Here is a 22,552-nt window from a genome sequence, read left to right as displayed (position 1 = left end):
TAGATCACTGGGATAGGGGGGAAAAAAAAACGTAATGTTGGCTTTGTGTACTCTACAGTATAACATATATTAGAAAAATTACCAATCAAATAACCTCACTCAAAATACATCATAAGAAGCTGAACATCTGTAGGCAAGTTGTCCCTGATTTGCGAATTGCAGCATTTGTCACAGCAATTCCTTTTGCCCAAAATATTGCATATATAATATGAGGCCTATTTTACAATGATGCCTAAAATAATTCGCTTTGATCTTATGCAATTACCATAATCGGGAGCCGTGACTAACTCCTCTCTTCACAGAGTTCAACAGGCAGTGTTAAGGGAATGGGTATTGGCCTACACAGTGGCGGACTCAGGCTGTTTGAAGGGCAGGGGGGGCGAAAAGAAAAAAAGGGCACCTACTGCACAACATGGGTGCACATGGTCAAGTTTAGACCATTGGAGGGGCAGCCAATAGGGCACATCCTCTAATTTTGCCACTCAAAGAGGCACTTAAGTGCGACGTTTTTCAACTGTGGGGGCACATGGTCAAGTTTAGACCATTGGAGGGGCACCAATAGGGCACGTCCTCTCATTTTCGCCACTCAAAATGGCATTTCTGACACTCAAAAGGGCACTTAAGACGGACTTTTTTCAACCGTGGGGGCACCAGGAGGGGCGGTCGCCCCCCTGCCCCCCCCCTGAGTCCGCCAGTGGGCCTACACCATCTGTGTTTGAACCTATATATTGCATGTATTATCAATGGTTTGTACAAACTACCATAACTGACAAGGCTTTTTGCTCCCACTGTGTCTTGTAGTGGCATCTGCAGTTTTTACTGTCATTGTCAAAATACACACATGGCCATGAGGAGCAGAAAAGGTTTGTTCATATCTTTCGAGGGGGATTTGGATCAGGGTGGTTTCACACAAAGGACTTTGTGTGCCATCAACAAACTTCAGTACCTAGAATAGCCATTTAAATGCACCTTTAAGTGTCTTAAGAAAGCTTATTGAAGCTCATATTTCTACAGTTGATACTCATGCTAACGCACTGGTAGATTAACCCCTCTCTAAGTACTGTAACACCTAAACCCAGTATTACATTTTTAGTTGTTGTGACCATTGATTTCCTCATCTGGCAGCAGTACATGGAAAAGGCAAAACAAAGCTGCACAGTTAGAGGTTTGGCATCGCTGCCTGTCCATCAGCAGATGTTGATATGATCCTCCAAAGGCAGGAGAGAAGGTAGGGAGGGAGGGGGAGACCCAGGGCACATGGCCCAGTGACGAGGCTCATCAGCCAGTCGTGTGCTGCAGGTAGCTCCCTGTCAGTCTCCCTGTCAGTCTCCCTGTCAGTCTCCCAGCCACCTGGATGGACTGCACTTATATAGCGCCTTTATCCAAAGCGCTTTACAACGGCCTCTCATTCACCCATTCACACACCAATGGCGGGAAGCTACCATGCAAGGCGCCGCGGCCCGCTCACTGGGAGCACTTTGGGGTTCAGTGTCTTGCCCTAGGACACTTCGACATGTGGCCCCAGCCGGGGCTCGAACCGCCGATCTGCCAACCTTGCGATCATTAGACAGCTGCTCTACCTCCTGCGCCACAGGGGCAGCCGAGCCGATGAGCCAAGCGGCCCACACCCCCTGCCATCGGAACACTGGAAACAGGGGGATGTGACCTCACAGTAGAGGTCACCACCACAGGAACATCAAAATGGCAGAGCTCACTTTAGGGGGGTTTGTGTGATGATGCCCACAGCTCACAACAGGTTTGCTGTAGGGAAGGAAGGATTGGAGGGAGGGAGAGAGAGTGAGGGTGAGAAAGAGGTGTGGAGCGTAATGTATCTGTGGGTGTATTCTGCCAGGTCTGATTTAGATATGGGGAGGCTGAGCACTATGCCCCAGTGTAATATTATGCTCAGGAAACTCTCTCTCCTCTACCTGGAAGACATTTAGATGCCTAGTCATAATGCGATTGGGGACATGAATAATGTTTGGAGTATGATTTCTTAAGTGTCACCGACCGTGGTGTACACTTCCCACAATTCACACCCCCATGATTTGGCAAGAAATGTTTATTACGTTTATGGGTTGTTTAGCATAAAGTACCCATCTGTTTCAGTGTGTGTCCTGAGTGAGACATTATGCAGAGCGATTCAAATGATGTGGTAAGGCAGGAGTTTGTCTTTCACTTACGATGGTTCATGGGTCATTTCCGTTACATACCCACAGAGTTAATAAACGGCAGTTGCAAATTTCCATTGGCACAGTAGCTGGCTGCCATGTATAGTACTGTAGCAGGCCCAGAATTCTAGAGTCAACTGCCTTAGTACAGTGGGGGAAATAAGTATTTGATCCCCTGCCGATTTTGTACGTTTGCCCACTGACAAAGAAATGAACGTGTATATTTTTAATGGTAGGTTTGTTTTAACAGTGAGAGACTGTCAACAAAGAAAAACATCCAGAAAAACACATTAATTAAAAGTTATACCTTGATTTGCATTTGAAATAAGTATTTGATCCCCTAGCAAAACATGACTTAGAACTTGGTGGAGAAAACCCTTGTTGGCAAGCACGGAGGACAGATGTTTCTTGTAGTTGGTCGCCAGGTTTGCGCACATCTCAGGTGGAAATGGGTCGTGGGTGGGTGGGTCTTCCAGCACAACAATGATCCAAAACATACAGCCAATGCAACAAAGGAGTGACTGAAGAAGATGCACAACCTGTTTATATCCATCCTATTTTTCAGGTTTTCTGCTCGAAACGACATGCCCACAGTGAATATAGAATATCTCCACAATCACAAGGGCCTTCATAATGATCTTGGTATGAAATGAAAGCTAACACCTGTGGGTGGGGTGGCTGTAGAACAAAAGGTGAACATTTCTGGGGTGTAGACTTTCTATAGGCACTGTATATAGGATACCATTCTGCTACAACAGGCATCTACAGTTTATGGCTACACATGCCAATCCATTGTCCTTAAGAATGTTTCTTTCAAATTCTAGTTGTGCACATAATGCCATTGATGACAAATGGCACCTTTGTTCCATAGCACTTCTTTAATAAACGGTATTACTGGTGATATTCTACCAAAATAAATAGTGAACTGATAAACCCATATACTCCACCCACATAAATAAAAAATGTCCAACACACACACACACACAACACACACACACAACACACACCCACCCACTATGGGAGTAGTACATAGTCAGGAACCATCCATCAGATCAAATTCCAGTGGAACACTCCACACCTCACAGATCTCACACTACACAGGCACATCTGTACACCCTGAGGCTGTGGTGGATGTGATCTGATGCCAGCAGAAGAAGAAAACAGCAATCAGAGGAGATCCACCAGGAGCATAAATAGAGTATAGAGGTCAAACAGAGATGTCTTATAGTTCTGTTACATTGCCTCCCAGAATATAGCAGCCTACTCTAGTTAGCTGTGTAGTACGGAGCACCCCCTGGGGTCACATGGTAGAAAACAATGATTTGATGTGTGAATCTGTTCCCTCGGTTTAGTAATTTGTTAGGGTTAGGGTTATGGTTAGGCCCTCCGAGCCAGAACGATCGCAAGGATTCTAACCCTAACCCTAATCCTTGCAATCGTTCTGGCTCGTAGGGCCCAACCCTAACCATAACCCTAACCCTAACCAATTACGGTACTAAACCGAGGGAACGAATTACTAAACCGAGGGAACGGATTCACACATCAAATACATGTTTTCTACCATGTGACCCCAGGGGGGCTCCGTAGTGTAGAGAAGCCAGACGCCAGAGGAACACAGTGGAGGTGGGATTGAAAACTGAGGTCACCTGATGAAGGCTACCTGACCTGTTAGGCCAAACTGAGGTCACCTGATGAAGGCTACCTGACCTGTTAGGCCAAACTGAGGTCACCTGATGAAGGCTACCTGACCTGTTAGGTCAAACTGAGGTCACCTGATGAAGGCTACCTGACCTGTTAGGCCAAACGGAGGTCACCTGATGAAGGCTACCTGACCTGATAGGCCAAACGGAGGTCACCTGATGAAGGCTACCTGACCTGATAGGCCAAACTGAGGTCACCTGATGAAGGCTACCTGACCTGTTAGGCACACATGTGACAGCAGCTGGTGAAAGCGGGAACAAGTCAGCAACCGAACAAATGTTCAGACTTTTATTCTGCACTGCGATGTGTTCAGTGAGTAATCCCCACTACTCTACACTAACTAGGTAGTAATCCCCACTACTCTACACTAACTAGGTAGTAATCCCCACTACTCTACACTAACTAGGTAGTAATCCCCACTACTCTACACTAACTAGGTAGTAGTGGGGATTACTCACCCAATCCATTGCATTGCAATATTTTCGCAATACATTGCAACGTCAGCAACCAATCAACATATCATGCAAGGAGCTTTGGGACCTCAGTGGTGTTTCCTCTCTGTGGGATGTGCTGGGTAGAGACAGGGCTGTGGGAGAACCCCAGTAGCATCCTCTGTCTACTGGATGGGGATCTGCTTCAGGACCTGCTGTTTGAGGAAACGGGCTTCATCAGAGATCTGGGGCTCCATGGGGCTCTCCTCCAGGTCCTCACCCCCAGGACTACAGCCAGGTTTAGAACCTGTTAGGCCAAACATTGTTTGGTAATAAAGCAGCAGATTCCATGTGCAGGCTTTTCTTTCATTATTTACATCGTTTATGACCCAGCACCGATATAACATTTAAGAATGTAGCATATCTATTTGTTGATTAACAGTATCTGTTCTTGCCTCAACAGCACTTGGAGTTTGGTCTTGTGACATTGCATTAGTGCTGTGTCATTGTAACACTGCAAAGGTCAACAGCCTTATAGGAATGACATATTGGAAGTTAATACATGTGTGAACTTTATAACGATTATAAAATAATCAGTTATAAATACTGCTTTAATGTACTACTACACAATTAGAAAAAGTAATACGCAGGAATATATTTTGTCATGTAGTTCAGTCTTAATTCAACAATTCAACTGTGGAATAATAAAGTCTTACAGGAAGTTTGAGGCAAGTGTCTGGGGAGGTAAGAGGAAATAAAAACACGAAGCGGTAATTTTCCTCAATCTGATCTTTACTGCAGTTGAACTTCTACAGAGTGCAGATAATGCGTCCAGCACACTTACCCAATGAACAACAAAACGGGCAAATCGATGGGCATGGCTCAAGAGGTGTGCGTCCTCCTGATCACAAGTTAACAGCTTTAAATTAGCAACATACAGTACATCTCAAAGACAGTTAACCATTCATGTCAACAACAATGTATTTTGGGTAAAGCATGAAATGGAGAAAAACTACTTATGAAAATATATTTTTCCCTATTCAACTGCCTGGGGTTTATAGTCAAACTGGTTGGGATGAAACTCGTGAATCCTACAACTTAGCCATCACTGGCAGAACACTAGCTCTCAAGCTCAGTAATGTACCGTGACTAATCTGTATAGATAACGACAGACATGCCATTGGGTACTTAGGAAGTTAAGTGCTGATTGCAGAACAAGGAACTTGACCCAAATAACTTTTTTTAGAAAAAAAATAACCAAAAAATGCCCAAAACCCCATTCATATAACAAAATATAAATGTATCTTGGGAGTTTTGGAGATTGGAAGGAAGAAAAGCAAGCTGCAGTACAAACAATTGTGTTCTCAAACGTACACAAACTGATATAAATTAAATGGAATAAATCCAAAGCTTTAGTTTTTAGAGCTAAACTGAATATAACACAAGAGAACATGGCCTCTTGCACGTAAGGCTTGTTCTAAACTTATTCTAAACCAATCATCACAGTAGACTTGCACAATCAAACCTGCACATTCAAAGAACTGGAACTGGAGAATTCACAGAGAATTAACGTATTGCAAAGCATGTGAAGCACTTGATAACGTGAAAGAGAAAAACATCTTACAGAAAATCCTATTGAATGAATGTCCTGCTCTGTAAAATGACACCCTTAGGCCTATCAATCATGCTTGTTATTAAACATTTTTTTACATTATTCCACCATCTATCATGTTTGTTGTGTAAACATTTCAATTGCTTAGGCCCAAAGCTTTATGATCTGGAAAAAAATGAGAGGTTAGAATGTTACTTAATGAATGGAGAAACAAATTGTCAAACGTTCAGCAGGAGATAATGCAGAGCCGAAATGGAGGCAAGGTTTTCTTGGACATGAGTAGGGGGTCATCACAAGTGGAAAAGAACCTCCCCTCCCAGTTTCATGGGCAGTTCCTATTCTATTGGTGGTTTCCTATTTGAATAATGGTACAGCCGAGGAGGAGGAAGAGGAAGAGGAAGATACCATTCACAGAAAGAAGAGGGGCTTCCAGTGTCATTCTGAACACCGAGTCCCTTAAAGTCCCAGCCGTGATTTAAAAAAGATGCCCCAGGGGGGCATGGAAACCTTCTACATCCAGAGAGAGAGATTTTTCCAAACAACGCACAGGAGGGAGATGCATCCCCAGGCTGTGGGTGATCTGGAGATCCCCCTGCTCTCTGGGTGTGTGTGGGGGGGAGGGAGTTGGAAAGGGAAGGGATTGGTTACTCCATGATGGCTCTGTATACGACAGGCTCAATGTAGTCCTCTCTGTAGCGGGAGTTGATGACCCGTTGTCTTTTGGAATCTTGTTTGACCCCCTTCTCTGTCAAGATCCCGTCGAATCGCATGTCTGATGCCACCGACTGAGTTGGGGGGGGGGGGGGGTTAGAGAGAGGAAATTCAGAAACATACACGACAGTGACACTTCATACCAACAAATTGTAATAACATCAAATGTTAGACAGTCCATAGAATAACCTTATTGTGCATTCAATTTGATAACATTTTGCTTGTCGCACCATTCGGGACTTGACTCGTTTAGGTAGGTCTTCGTCGAGACTGTAGACATCTTCCCTCTTGGCTGAGAGCTGTGAGCCGTCTTCAAACTCCACCTGTGGCGGCATACACGTATAGAAAACATCAGCGTGATAACAAAACCATGTCAAGAGATTCTGACAACAGGTTGTGTTCACAAGACACACAATAAGAGACGGTTCAATCAGGAGAAAGTTCTACCTGAATTTGTCTAATAAGAATGCTCATTTTAATTTATTGTTTCAGAAAATTTGAAAACAGTTTTCATGACAAATTTGTGAGTCGCTTTGGATAAAGGCGTCTGCTGCTAAATTACCAGAATGTAAATGTAATATAAATCTAAGGTGGTATGGGTGCAGTTATAATGCGTCAGGGGTGAAAGGTTGCTGATGTGGTTCAGTTACCTGGTAAATTGGGATGGAGTGTGACGCTACAAACTTGGCCCCGTACAGCAGTCCGTCAGTCCAGCGCACCTGAACCACGTCTCCCGCTGATGGTGGACCCAACTGTACGCAGTCCCGGTTCTGCAACCATACAGGGTACACACAGATACGTTCAATATACCATACAACACACCAGGAATGGAGCGATATAACATTGACAACAAAATCAACGGTGCTTTCGACACTGGTGAGATTTTCTTACCTCTATGTCCTCTGGGAAGAGGTTATCGCTAAAGGAGCCGTCATCAAAGACAACCTCGTAGAAGGTGGCAGTGGTCAGCTCCACCACCTCGCAATGGTAGTAGCGGGCATTCTTGTGCTTGCAGATTACCTTCTGACCGGCCTCCAACTCTCGCATGGAAGCTGTATCACGCTGGGGGCGCAAAGAGAAGGTCATTACCACATCATAAAATCATTAATCATTAATTACGAGTGACTTAGTTGACTTTCACTCAATATACCATAAATGAATGACCATTTAGAATTAATGACCAATCTGAGGTATTCAAAACCTCAAGTAACTGAAAATAATATCTTGTAGCACATTCATTTGCATTTCATTGAGCATTAGTCCTGTCTTCTGTAGAACACATATTCTCCCCCCCCATAATTAGTGAATTAAAAAGCACTGAGCTTCAACAAACGCCAGAGAGACCCTACAGCTAAAAGAATATATGTTCAACCTTTACTGAGTAGCCCCTGTTTTGACTTAATTAGAGCCAAAGTAGTCTCACAAAGTCTGTGAACCGTAATGCAAGTGGGTCCGAGGTAGAGCCAGAGTAACTGTTGCTCTGTCAATTATGGGAGTGTAAAAGACACACAAACCATCTTTGTGCTACTGTTGATTCTGGTTGGTTCTCATGTTGACCAATAGCAACAGACTCCAAAGGCAAATGCAAAGCCTAGAATCAATAGTAGACATTGACAAATCTCTCATGACTACACAAATGAAGTGATGGAACACACCTGACCAGAAACACCTGTCAATCAATCCAATTGTCCCATTACTTTTGGGTACCCTGAAACAGGGGGACTATGCATAAAAAGTGTCGCAATTTCTAAATGATGAAACCAATATGTATGCAAGACAGTACCCTCAAATAAAACCTGATCATCTCTACCTTAACCGTATAGTAATTCAAACATAGCAAGCTTGTATAGAAAGCTCTATAGGATACTGTAAATATAGCTATTTAAACTAGATTGTTGAACGTGATAAAATACGTTTTATTTCATATTTGAGACGTGGGCTAGTACAAGTAACGTGGCTAATGTTTACAAATAAATCTAACCTGCACGGTTTTACGCTGTCTCCATTTCTGTGACGATGGGGAAAGCAAAATAATGCTTTGAAATAATAAAGTTCTGTCTCCAGTGTTGCTCTACTTTACCGGCGTATTCTAAGTGGATGCGTGGTGCATGGTGCATGGTGCATGGTGCATGGTTTATAAAGTGTTCTAAGTGGATGTGTGGTGCATGGTTTATAAAGTGTTCTAAGTGGATGTGTGGTGCATGGTTTATAAAGTGTTCTAAGTGGATGTGTGGTGCATGGTGCATGGTGCATGGTGCATGGTGCATGGTGCATGGTGCATGGTGCATGGTGCATGGTTTATAAAGTGGCCCTCTACAAACATGTAGTTCTCTGCAACAAACACGTGTGTCATTACTGGTCCTTCTGAGCTGCAGTACTGCAGGCTTTCATCATAGCTCAGCATTAATACCTCATACATCAGCTTATTCGTTCATCAGAAGTGATAGCTCTGTGGCCTGGGGTGGTCCAGTGGTCTAGCACCGCGGTCTACAGTGCACACGTATGCCCATGTCGGCATGGGTTCGAATCCGGCCCATGCCCTGCTGACATGTCCTCTCTCTCTCTCTCTCTTCTTCTCCTTACTTCCCTGTCTGTCTTCACTGTATCTGTCCAATGAAAAATATGGGTGGGACTGCCCCACTCAGAAAAAGAAAAAAGAAAAAAAAAGAAATAGCTCTAGGATGAGACTAAAAGCCCTAACGTGCTGTCTCTCCCCCCAGTACCACTTGACAAACGTGAGTGTCCCCTCGGGTACCTCTGGGATGGCGGGATTTGCCCTGTGTTTGGCGCAGGTGACGTGGACTATGAAGGGCCAGTCGTCCGCGTGCAGGAGGACACCTGCCGCCTGGGCGCAGGTGGGGTGGAAAGCTGTGGAGCATCTGCCGTGAGAGCACTGCACGCAACAGCCCGTCGTCTCCCTCCTTACCCGCTGCCTGCAGAGGTGACACTTCTACAAGGGGGAGGGGAGAGAGAGAGAGAAGAGTGAGTGAGGGAGGGAGTAGGAGCAGTGGGATGAAAGGGGAGAGGCGGGAGGGGGTGTGGCGTGAGAAGACGAGGAGAATAAAGGGGTAAGTGGAGAGGGAGGATGAAAATGAAAGGAAGCAGTGGAGGAGGCAGAGGGAGGGGTGTGAGGGGAGGAAGTGCCAGAATAGGGGAAGAGCGCGAGAAGTGGAGGGGGGTGGGTGAAGAGAACACAATGGAGATTATTGTCCTTTCTCATGTTTCAACCTCCTAGTTTTTGTACATGACTAAGATCACTCGTGGATAATCTACTACCTCCTTGTAAGACCAAAGAGGCGGTCAGGGTCAGAGTGACAAAGTGACTGATCTACCAGCGAAGGCGCCAGAGTGTATAGCACAATGCCCTTAACGAAGAAAATAGTTAACCTCTGCCTAGAAGACAACAATTCCATATGGGTTCCATTCAGAAGGGTCTAAATTCAGGTTCAATATAGTGACAGACATGAAACAACAATAAAGTTGAGATGAACTACCCTGCATCATAAGCCACCCGTGTATGTTTATACTGAAGGCCATTTAGCAGACTTTTGCCATTTAGCAGACGCTTTTAATCCAAAGTGATTTATAATTACGAATTACAGGGACATTGCCCCTGGAGTAACTGAGGGCTAAGTGCCTTACTCAAGGGCACACTAGTAGTGGTGTGGTTTCAGGCGGGATTTGAACTCACAACCTTCCGATCACAGGTCCAACTCACTATCCACTAGACCACCACTACCCTACGGTACCTGGCAATTGCTCACCAGCTTAAATCTCTGGAGAGATATACCACTGAGGTCCACGGGACTGCGGTCAATGATGTCCATGAAGCGAGCCTCCAGGATCGTGACTGCACACAGCACATGCACCCACCTGTGCAGGATACAGGAAATAGGTCATCACAATGACCATAACATCTGGGGTAATTATATAAAACACAAGGGGGAGGATGCACTGAGGGATTGTAATGTTCCTTCTTGCTACCACTCAAGGAAATAAGAACACAGTTTGATTTTAACACACATACAGTGCATGTCTGATGCTCCATTACTGATTTTGTACAACATGTAACAACGTATGTTAGATTGGATAAACGCTATATTGATTTAATTTGACCATCCCACGACCTCACTTTTTCTTTGTTTCTTTTTATACTGTTGTGTTATGTTTGTAAGGAAGCACTATCTGTTTGAGAGTTTCTTATACATAAAGTGAACATTTTCATAAATAAAAAAAAACTAAAAAAAACACATAGAGTGGCTATAGAAAGTCAACACAGTACTTTACTTTTTCCAGATTTTGTTTTGTTATAGACTCAATTTAAAATGGATTAAATAAATACACATTGGCATCAATCCACACACAATACCCCATAATGACAAAGTGAAAACAAGTTTTTAGAAACTTTTGCAAATGTATTAAACTTGAAACACATAAATACCTCATGTGCACAAGTCTTCCCACCCTTTGCTATGACACTCTGTTATGACAAAAATGTCATCAAGAAATCACTCAATACGTTGAATTGAGTTCATCTTAATGCAAGGATAATAGTTTATGTATTTTTTTTTATCAATATCTTTGTTTTAGGGTCTCTGATTTGCATAGGAATCAATTCCACACTGTCTAGATTAGGATGTCACTAAAAACTTTTAATAATTTTCTCTTGATCCTGACAAACTCCTCAGTCCCTGCCAGTGACAAATATATCCATAACTTGATGCTGCTACCACTATTCTTACACGAGAGATGGTGCAGAAACTGTATTGCATGTGCTCGATTTTATTTTTGGCCACTTGGTTAAAGACCAATTTTGTAGAGTGACTGAGATGATGTTGTCCCATCGACTGTGCTTTTTCCTCTCCACCATTCAACTTTGTAGATTTTTGTAAGTCTCCCCAGGCCTCTTTTTAAATTGAGCCTATAACACAACAAAATGTAGAAAGGGGTGTGTTGACTTTCTATAGCCACTGTATATACAAAACCATATGAATCTACTCATCACATAATGTCTTACAATACAACTGGCACAAGACACCCTGTAAGCTAGCAGTCCCTCACTATCACAAGCCATTTAAGAAAGAAACAGGAGAGAGCTAGCTTCATCTACAGGCATTTAGTTGAAAGAGTGAGACCACTGGCTGTAGAGTGGTTGGAATAGTGTGGTTCACAAAGCTTTTAGAGGGGTTCCATTAGAGTACGTTACGTAAAACGTGCGGTTAGAGGAGCGTTAAGTACGTGCGTTAAGTACTTACTTGTCATTGTTGGCTCTCTGCAGAGCCCCACCTCGCAATGGACACAGACAGCAGTCCTGAGGGCAGAGACAGACAGACACACAGATGACCCCTGACCCTGAACCAGTGTTTAAAGCAGACTATGGCACTGCTCCGAGATCAGTTTTAACCCTGCCAATTAAATTCCTACCGTAGCTATACAAGTCTAAAAATGGATCTGGAACATCGAGTACTTCACTATCGCAGTTGTTATTGGCAGGTTTTTGTGGTTATCTTATCATGCAGTAGGTTACTGTTGTGAGAGCAAGATGAGTAACTTATTATAAGTTATAATAAGTTAGCTATAAGGATTGTGATATTATGGTGATTAAGTACTGTGGCCAACAGACAAGTAGAAAACAGCATGCTCATCGCCCTCTAGTGGTATAAAATGGTTGAGGCAGCTTGGGACAGCATCCAACAGACATATTATCATATCACATCCATGAGACTATTTCATAACTGACAAGAGGCAGAATTTCATTTAAATAAATGGGCTTGGGTGAATTAATCAAAGAATGGCATGTCGAATGATTAGACAGTTGGTATGTACATTGCTGTGCAAGATAGGACTTGCATTTCCCACTACTGCATTGATCAAAATTGATGTTGTTGAATCTGTAAATGTTTAGCCTGACTTTCCCATAACAAGGAATAATCATTTGTTGAGTTGTCCAATATGGTATAATTCTTGAGCTTTCTTTGGCTGGCTCTGGGCTAGCATTTAACCATACCAGTGTACATGAATGGGAACACTTGTACACTATACGTATGACTACTTAAAAACATTTCCACAATAGATTCTACAGCTATCTCATCTTTGTGAGCTATATTATTCCAACTGAGAATATTTCCAGTTTTGCCCTCGGGTTTGGAATTTATTTTTTTATTATTATTGGAATTCACTTGAGCATAATAACATGGACAACAACACATTTTGGTTGAAATAGCTAGTCCATTCTTTTCAAAAGCACAATTACAGATAATTTTCTTATGGTACCCCTAAAAACTAAATCATATTTTACATTTTGTGTGGAGATGCTTTGAAAGCTGTTTTCAGTGCTTTTGATAGCATACAGGTGATGGCATTCATGTACACTGGCGGACTCAGGGGGAGGGCAGGGGGGGGCGACTGCCCCTCCTGGTGCCCCCACGGTTGAAAAACGCCTCGCTTAAGTGCCCTTTTGAGGGGCGAAAATGCCCTTTTGAGTGGCGAAAATGAGAGGACGTGCCCTATTGGTGCCCCTCCAATGGTCTAAACTTGACCATGTGCCCCCACCGTTGAAAAACGTCACACTAAAGTGCCCTTTTGAGTGGCAAAATTAGAGGATGTGCCCTATTGGCTGCCCTTCCAATGGTCTAAACTTGACCATGTGCACTGATGGGGTCCCATGTTGTGCAGTAGGTGCCCTTTTTTTCTTTTCACCCCTGCCCTTCAAACAGCCTGAGTCCGCCACTGCACTGGCATGACTAAAGGCTAGCCCTGGAGCCAGCCAAAGAAAGCTCAGTAATGGAAATATGAATATAAAAAGTCAAAAACTACCAAGTAAGAGGAAAATGAGGTCTAAGATCGAAAAAAACTGAACTTTGCCTTCATGTCAAACCTCATCTTATTCTTGGAGATATTTTGTTTGAATGTCAAAATCTATAGCCTCCCAGCACGTTTATTTTGTTGTGTGTGTAGTTTTGCAATATGCAGGAGGTAAAAGCCAATGAGGAGATGAGATAGAGAGGATTCTCAAAGGTTTGCTTGGTGCGGTGTGTCTATGTACATTTACATTTTTGGCATTTAGCAGACGCCTTATTCCAAAGCGACTTACAATCAATACATTTGAATACTAAGCAAGTGAATCATCAGTCCACCAGTCGTAGCAGGAAGAGTAATCCAGCTCAGGCCCGGGGCCATTGATAGAAGGAAAAACCTTCTCCTATCACCTTCTTCTAAACCTAGTATTTTTTTTTTACACATGAGAAACAGAGAAACAGTACAAGGGGGGCAATAGAAGTTTTTAGGGGACACAGTAGAGGGGAAAGCGGGTGTCTTTCGGAGACGCAGTGCTGAGGGGCAGAAGATGTCTCAGGAGGAGCAGTTAAGGTGGTTGTGCCACTTGTGATGCAGACGGATCATGTGGCTAGCAGGATTGATTAGAATGCAAACCTTCATTATTCTTGCAAAGCTTGGCACACACTACGCAGGCTGGTGTAAGGTGGCACTATTCTCGTAGGTCCACTGTCTCAGTTCCACTTGACTTGAAACCCATACTGACCTCAGTCATAGCGTTGGCTTCACAGCGGGCACACTTCCATTCATCCGACACCTCGTCTCCAGACACGCCATAGCAACCTGGCGGGAAACGGGTAAACAGAAAAAGTCCTTCACCGTTAACAAAGGTCAAAGGTCAATGAAACAGCATTCCACAACCAGGCAGCTGAATGTTATTAATGTGAATGTCAGTCCATTACTAAATAAATACATACGTAAATACAATTACGTTATACAAAACGTACATTTTGTCCATTGGAATGAAGTGCTATTAACAAAACTAATTACAGCCCGTCACTGTTTTACAGACAGGCACTTTCTTACTGTTGTAAAATAGATCACGTGAATGAAGTGTTTTTTTAATCAGGGGCATACTATTGATAATCAACAAAATAAACAATGCCCTAGAAAGACGCTACTATAGGCTAATCAATTTGCTCCTTCCATGGGGTCCTGTGGGGTGGGGGTGGGTGGCGGGGGGGTTGTGATTGGGCAGGTGGGTGGGAGGTATTTGGCGGGAGGGACATTTGTGGGAGGAGGGGGAGGTGGGGGACTATTGGGGTAAAGGGAGATTGGGAAGGGGAGGGGGGGGGCGTGGAAGGTTTATGGGAATTTTGTATTTGTACTGGTAAATCGTATTTTTGTTATTGTATTTTCTCCTTTGTTTATTTGTATGTTACCACTCCCTTGTTTTACTCCCTGAAATAATAATAAAAAAGTATCACCAAAAAAACAAAAACAATGCCCATCTAACAGGCATGATTGTGAATCAGCAGGTTCTCACTTGTGTGGACACGGACGCAGCACTGGGAACAGCTGACAAGCTTGCTGGTACCGTCCTCCTCCATGTGTGGCGTGGTGAGGTGGCCCTGTTCCTCTGTGCTCAGATCCTTCTTGGTGGTCGTGCTGAAGCACATCTCTGGGATGAGGGGCTTGGACCTCTGCCTGCCCCCACGCCTCCCCACTAGAGTCTGACCAGGGCGGCCGCTGCCCGACTCCAACTGGAGAAGGGAAATAGGGGTCATCAGAGTGGAGTCAACAGTCTTCATGGCATACATACACCTACCCCTACCCACCCCCCCTTTTTTTTTTTTTTAAATGTCTGAAAAGCTGAAATGTCACTCCTAAAAATAGCTCATTTCAATAGTTCATTTGATTTTGGAATTAACATATTTTTTATAGGGTCTCTGATTTGTGGTCTAATAAACATGTTTATTAGAAGCTATTTCTTACCTCATATACTCGTAAACTTCTGGTACAATGGAACTTCAGTAAATCAAACATATACTTTTTTTTTATTAAGTATTTGACACATGCATTTTTACGCCCGTGGTGTCCGTGAACACCAGCTTAATAAGACCCAGGAGAACCTGCCGTCCTACCTGGTGGTATGTGTAGAAGAGAAGGCAGATGGCGCAGTAGGGCGCCTGCAGGCCCATGAGTTTGTTGTACTCCCTCTCTGCCTGGGGGTTGTACGGTCGGCTCTGCCACAGCTGAGCCAGCGGTCTGGCCCACTCGTCTGTCTTCTCTGGTTCATCCTCCTCATCCAGGTACAGCTCTGGGGGAGAGGGGGTGGTGACAACAGAGACATTTTTTACATTGACATTTTTGGCATTTAGCAGACGCCTTATTCCAAAGCGACTTACAATCAATACATTTGAATACTAAGCAAGTGAATCATCAATCCACCAGTCGTAGCAGGAAGAGTAATCCAGCTCAGGCCCGGGGCCATTGATAGAAGGAAAAACCTTCTTCTATCACCTTCTTCTAAACCTTTTTCCTTTTTTTTTTTTTTTTTGTTACACTGGAGAAACAGAGAAACAGTACAAGGGGGGCAATAGACGTTTTTAGGGACTCAGTAGAGGGGAAAGCGGGTGTCTTTAGGAGACGCAGTGCTGAGGGGCAGAAGATGTCTCAGAGAGAAGGGGAGAGAGAGAGAGGAAGGGGTGTGGGTCAGCTACATAACTAAATAAATCAAGTGAACTGAAATGTTCAATGTCTGCTGTTCTGTGAGCTCTGCTGGTCTCTCACCGTCGTCACTGTTGCCCTCCCTGAGCAGCGGGTGGTGACGGGGCAGCTTGCAGAGCTCGGCCTTCTGTTTGCTCTTCAGACTTTGGCAGTATGTCGTACCTGGGAGCGTTTGTTTGCAGTGTGTTGTACTTGGGACGGTTTGCTGGAGAAGGGGAATCGTTATAGCAAGACGATGAGTTACATGGGTATAATAGAGAGTAGAGTAGTAATACTTTATTAATCCACAAAAGGAAATTCTTTTTTAGCAGCAGTTATACAAAGAACCACATGTAGATGTGGGGAACATGGCGCGTTCCGACCTGCAGGGGGAGCCACAGGACGGTTGGTGAAGGGATGGGGGCGCAATTGGTGCCAATTGCGCCCCCATCCCTTCACCAACCGTCCTGTGGCTCCCCCTGCAGGTCGGAACGCGCCATGTTCCCCACAGTAGAAAACAGACAGTAAATATAAAAACAAAGAAGACAATCATCAATCAACACTAGACAGTAGAGACACGCCCATAAGCCACTATGTGCAACATCATGTCATCACTGATAATACACCAATGAACTGCTTTTTACATTATTCTGTGAGTGAATTGTATGCGTCTTGTGAGTGAGTCCTACTAATTTCACTCTGGAAATCCATCCATGATGATTAAGACATATATCTGTTACGGTACATGTGGGAATAAGGTAAATGTGGGAAAACTAGGATTAGGGTTCGGTGCTACATCCACTTGGTACATGCTGGGCATGTCTAACCCTACCCCTAACCCTAATCCTAACCCTAACCCTAACCCTAACCTTAACCCTAGCACCCTAGCACCCAACCCTAACCCTAGTTTTCCCACATGTACCGTAACATATCCACTATATCAAGTTCTCCAACATCAGCAGACACAATCATAGAGTACTGGTGCGTTTCAATAACAAAGCCCTCTTGAATAAATGGTAAGAGGAAGTATTACAAACCTTCTGCTCGTCCCTTCTGAGGGCCTCTTCCTCTTCCACTTCTACCCTCTTCCCTGCGCAGGTTTGTGCTTGGGTCTGGACCGGCTCTTCTAGCCTGTTTGACACCTTAACTTCAGAGCTCTCTTCTCCAGGCTGCTGTCCCTGCTGTCCCTGGCTGAGACTTTGGCTCTGGTCCGTAGTAGCCTGCTCCGGCTGTCCCGTGGTACACGCTGCTTTGGCCTGGTTCTGCTGCTCTCCTTTGGTGGGAACGCTGTGGCACTCCCCCTGTCCCTGCTCTGTCCCTCCACGGCTGGTGGCCTGCTGGGCTTGAGCCTGAGCCTTATGCTGTGCCAGGTGTTGGAGGTGGAGGCGTGGCTGGTGCTCCCTGGCGTAACTGTGCACGTGGAGCTGGGTGTGGTGGTGTTGGTGTTGCTTGTTCTCACGGGCGTAACTGTGGACCTGCAGGGCCTCCTTAGGGCTCAGGGTCTTGTGGAACAGCAGACTGGCCACCCCTAGTTTAAGGGTCGGCCGGGCAGCCTGGGTTGTGGCTCCAGACCTATTAGGATGAGCCGCTACGTTGAGATGGCCGTTCCTGAGGGACACCTGCTGGTGCTGAGCCAAGGCGGAGGATGCAGGGGTGGTAGTGGAGGTGATGGTGGCCTCTTGTGGAGGAAGACTTGTGCCACTGGCGGCTGGGTCTGTCCTGACAGAGAGTGGCTCCATCAAGAAAAGCTTTGATGGGGTGATGACCAGCTTTGGTGTACCTGACTCTGAAAATACAATTATCAGAGTCAGGAGAAGGAAAAGGACTAGCATTTCCAAATATATAGTATATTTAAAAATGTTTTTACTTTATTATAACATCTCAGCTTAGTTTTGATTATTTCATAATAACTGAAGGGTCAACATTTTAATATTCTAATTTTAAAATATTTAAATACAGAAGACTTTACATTAACAATGCTTTTAAAAAGGTCAGAGTCTAATCCTATCACCAGTGATGATACCTCCATCTTCACTGCGGTCCTCTGATCCAGTACTTAGTCTAGCCTTCTTTCCATACTCGTCCTCCTCCTCCTCCTTTTCCTCTTCTTTATCATCCCCCAAGACCACAGTGTCAGGTACCTCCAGACACACTCTGTGCCTCTTGGTCCCTATCCTCTGTGTGGCGCTGGTGGTTCGACAAAATCAGACAAGAGGATAAAGAGTATGTGTTAGCAGAAGTGTTTTAAGGCTGTTACTCCCTCTCCTAGATACAGTTGTATTGGCTAGCTTAGACTAGCTTAGATGCAACTGATTATCAATGATGCTTAACCTTTCGATCTAACTTACCGGTAACAACCCTTCTTGTGTTTTTTTTTAGTGTTTTTTTTCTTTCCTAGCACCAGGGGAGCCACCCCTCCTAAATGTTGTTGTTTGGTACCTGTACTATAGCAATGACAATAAAGACCATTCATTCATTCATAATGACAATGGAAACACAAAAAAAACGTTGACAGTAATTTCATACTTAGAAAAAAAAAAAAAAGTAAAAGGGGCCATCAGAGATTGGTACACACATTTTTGGACTTTCAAATTAATAATATATAGCCATTGATACTTGAAGAATAGTAGTTATTAATGCCGCATGAGCTTAGTTCAACTGTCCTACCCATCAGAATCCAACATGTTTAAGTTTTACTCCACTATCTAATTTTAATTTTAATTAATTTTGCCATTTAGCAGACGCTTTTAATCCAAAGCGATTTACAATTACGAATTACAGGGACATTCCCCCTGGAGTAACTGAGGGCTAAGTGCCTTACTCAAGGGCACACTAGTAGTGATGTGGTTTCAGGCGGGATTTGAACTCACAACCTTCCGATCACAAGTCCAACTCACTATCCACTAGACCACCACTACCCCACTACCACTACTATCTAAAGCAATGTCATTGTAAACAAACACAGTGTCGCTTCAAAACATGGGTAAAACTATAATTTTGATATCATGGATATGGAAGTCCTTGTATGCAAAGCTCAGTCTATGAATTTGAGAGTGGTTGCATTTCTCCAGCCACATCTCTACAAATAAAGTAGTGGGGTTTTTGATTGAAAATGTTGATTGAAAATGTACTTTCTTTTCCCAATATTTGGACCCAACCCTTCACATTAACAGTAGAATATCAACTGACACCATTTAACACCAGTTTTTCACAGAGGGGGGCCCTGTAAACAAGTAGAATACTCATTTCTGACCTCTTTCGTTCTCGTTCAGTGTTGAGCTCCTCTCCACAGGGCCCCTGGGAACGGCTGCTAATGTTCCCAAGCTCCTCCCCCAGAAACTCTTTGGCCTCAGGAGTAGGGCGTGAGTGGTCGATGGGCCCTGTGTCCCTCCCTGCTAACCAGCGTTCGTAACGGTCCGGCTGGTACTTCTTCACAAACACGTCCATGGATATTTTCACCATGTCTTTCCTGCATGAACACTGCAAGACAATAAGGCAAAAAAATAAGAGATTAAACAATTGTGACGTATTTGTGTTTGAGACTACACTAGCCAATAACAATTAAATCTTAAATGTTTCCATAAGTACATCACCATCTCATATTGTTTTTTTTATTGGAACATTTGCTCAAGTGTATAAACCTTAACTGCTCCTCCTGAGACATCTTCTGCCCCTCAGCACTACGTCTCCTGAGGACACCCGCTTTTCCCCTCTACTGAGTCCCTAAAAACTTCTATTGCCCCCCTTGTAAAAAAATTCTGTTTCTCCAGTGTAATAATAATCATTTAAAAAAAAAAGTGTTAGAAGAAGGTGATAGGATAAGGTTTTTCCTTCTATCAATGGCCCCGGGCCTGAGCTGGATTACTCTTCCTGCTACGACTGGTGGATTGATGATTCACTTGCTTAGTATTCAAATGTATTGATTGTAAGTCGCTTTGGAATAAGGCGTCTGCTAAATGCAAAAAAAAAAAAATGTCATATTGCTTACCTGTGTGGCTTTCTTGCCATACTCGATCCATCTTTCGGTGGCAAAGTTGGTGGACTCTGCACAGTTGAAGCCGTGGTTAAAGCCAGCATGGTAAGAGTAGGGAAACGTCACCATGAACTCACCAGCCACCTGTGTGATCTGGAAAACATAAGACCAGAAATATGACATGAAGTAATGATGACTAAAGTAATCATGTTTAGTATTTGGTCCACAACAATCCTTTGCATACAACGCTAACTGCTTGAAGTCTGTGACCCATTGACCCCACCAGACGGTGGGCATATCCTCTGTTGATGCATTTTTTACATTTACATTTACATTTTTGGCATTTAGCAGACGCCTTATTCCAAAGTGACTTACAATCAATACATTTGAATACTAAGCAAGTGAGTCATCAATCCACCAATCATGATGCTCCACCAGGCCTGTACTGCATCTTCAGTTGTTGTTTCTTTTGCCTAAAATCCTTCATCATCAGGAAATGAAAAAATGCATGTTCCATTGGATTTAAATCTGAAGATTGACATGGTCAAAAGTCAAAACATGGTCAAAACCAGTCAAGAACTCTCGGCTTTTTGGCCCTGAAAAACTCCCTAGTTGTTATGGTAGTATGTCTTACTGTCCTTGTCTGTATGATCTATTGAATTTGGAGGCATTTGCTTGTACTCGAGCAGACAAGACGGACAAACTGGTCCGACTGATACAGACTGCATGGAAGATCATAGGGGTGAAAGACCACTCATCCCTGCAGTCTATCTTTGAACAGGCTACTCTCAGACAGGCTAATAGAATTCTCATGAATCCCTCCCATGTCCTACACGCAGAGTATGAACTGCTGCCCTCTGGGAGGAGGTTCAGAGTCCCCCGCGCTAGATTAAATAGATTTAAAAATTATTTTATTCCCGTTTCTGTTAAACTGCACCAGATGAATGTAACTTATCTTGCTTATCATTTTGTTTCCACTCTTGTTTTAATCAGGGCTGCCTTCTGTTTGTGTGCTAATATTCTGTATTGTCTGTTGCTCTTTGTTGGCTGCTGTGGGGTGTAAGCCCAATACAAATTTCCCAGTGATGGGACAATAAAGTGACTTTTGACTTTTGACTTTGACTTGATGTTTCTGTACACTTTAGAATACATTCTGCTGCTGCTGTCAGCAGTAACATCATGAATTAACACATTGTTATTTTTGTATTGAGATAAAAGAGGACAAAATGCTTGAATACTTATGGAGGGCATTGTACATGTGTTTTTGTGTCAGTGTTTTGGATTGACGAGGAAGGTGAGCCACTGCTTTTAGCCTCTGTCAAAAAAAGTTATTTTTGATCTCAGTAGTTTTTAAGTCTTTTACAGTGGTGATTAGGTTAATGTAATGTAAAATCAAGGCTAAGCTGAGTAATTACCTTCTCGAATGGAATGCCATATTTTCTCAGTATCGAGGGCGAGATGAGGGTCATCTTATGCCGTAGAAAGGCCTCACAGTTTAGAGCACTGCCAGCAAAAAATCCTGCAAGAGAGCAGCCGCAAATGTTAGTGTGTTGAACTTTGAAAGTTGAAAGGCAATATTTCTTTGTCACTACTGTACCACAATTTTGGGGGGGGGATTTTGGTTTCTTAAAGAATTGCCTCATGTGTCCTTAAACAAACACCCTTACTCTTACCCTGAGCAAGACGCTCCAGTCTTTTCCCATGTTCTGGGGGAACACAGTACCTGTCGGTATACAAACATAGAAATTATCTTTTACAATCTGTTATCACAACACTAACATCACTTTTGCTGCCAGTTCATAGAAAAATCTAAATTGACTTGACACTCTTATGCCAACATAACAAGATGCTACTGTTGATACAAGGACCTATCATGACGACATTTCATATTTTGCCTCTCACACACTACTACTACTCAACATGTTTAGTCAGAGTCAGACTGTGGTTCATTACCAGGACTTGGGTTCTCCAAAGTGTAGGTAGTTTATGCTGTAGAGGTCCATGTCCTCCGTGTGCCAGGCGAAGGTGGTCTTCCACATGCCAAAGTAAAGGTAGGGGGTGTTCACCCCCTCGATGGTGATCCCACTCTCATGCTCCACTGTGTCCAGGATGGTGTTCAGGTGGCCAATGTTCCACTGTGTGACACTCTGGTGATCAGACGAATAAAATCATGCTGTTGGTAAATGTTCAGTATCATCATCCTCCTCCTCCTCGTCTTAAAGTCAATCAGTGCAGCAGTGAGGCACATGGATCGTTTGTTGTGAATTGAAAGGGACATGACTTGAGACAAAGCTACGGCTGTAACAGTTGTTGCATAATCGCACGTTTATATCATTTTCCAGTTTCGTTTTCAAGTAAATGTTGCCTACTGCGAGATCTGAACAATATATTAGAGGACCCCAGGGCACACCCTCACAATTCTGACGCCAGAATTCCAGAAGGGGGCGCTATAGCAACACATATAATTTTT

At 43.7% G+C, this 22,552-nt stretch overlaps 1 protein-coding gene across 1 annotated transcript; it reads right to left on the bottom strand.

Moving 5' to 3' along the window:
* Positions 1 to 5,125: 5,125 nt before the first annotated feature.
* Positions 5,126 to 22,136, bottom strand: LOC308168587 (lysine-specific demethylase 4A-like). The gene is made up of 18 exons (XM_080543186.1): positions 22,036 to 22,136; positions 21,756 to 21,805; positions 21,498 to 21,601; positions 20,098 to 20,235; positions 19,363 to 19,589; positions 18,133 to 18,296; positions 17,147 to 17,895; positions 16,194 to 16,335; positions 15,545 to 15,720; positions 14,947 to 15,163; positions 14,167 to 14,243; positions 11,882 to 11,937; positions 10,391 to 10,499; positions 9,382 to 9,576; positions 7,518 to 7,688; positions 7,277 to 7,396; positions 6,857 to 6,949; positions 5,126 to 6,700 (listed from the first exon to the last, which is right to left on the bottom strand). Exons 1-18 carry the CDS (start codon positions 22,119 to 22,121, stop codon positions 6,560 to 6,562), a joined length of 3,015 nt encoding a protein of 1,004 aa, XP_080399312.1. The 5' UTR covers positions 22,122 to 22,136; the 3' UTR covers positions 5,126 to 6,559.
* Positions 22,137 to 22,552: the final 416 nt, after the last annotated feature.

This window comes from Nansenia antarctica (assembly GCF_963989245.1).
Source record: "Nansenia antarctica genome assembly, chromosome: 12".
Classification (NCBI taxonomy): Eukaryota; Metazoa; Chordata; class Actinopteri; order Argentiniformes; family Microstomatidae; genus Nansenia; species Nansenia antarctica.
The sequence above is the reverse complement of the archived record's forward strand: the minus strand, read 5'-3'. Positions and strand labels throughout refer to the sequence as shown.

What these genes read in the sequence shown, in the direction of transcription:
- LOC308168587 (XM_080543186.1), bottom strand. Translation starts at nt 22,121, where the DNA reads ATGTGGAAGACCACCTTCGCCTGGCACACGGAGGACATGGACCTCTAC. An exon ending in ACTGGAGCGTCTTGCTCAGG is followed by an intron (nt 21,602 to 21,755) that starts GTAAGAGTAAGG and finishes GCTCTCTTGCAG; the next exon opens with GATTTTTTGCTGGCAGTGCT. An exon ending in AACGAGTCAAGTCCCGAATG is followed by an intron (nt 6,701 to 6,856) that starts GTGCGACAAGCA and finishes CCCCCAACTCAG; the next exon opens with TCGGTGGCATCAGACATGCG.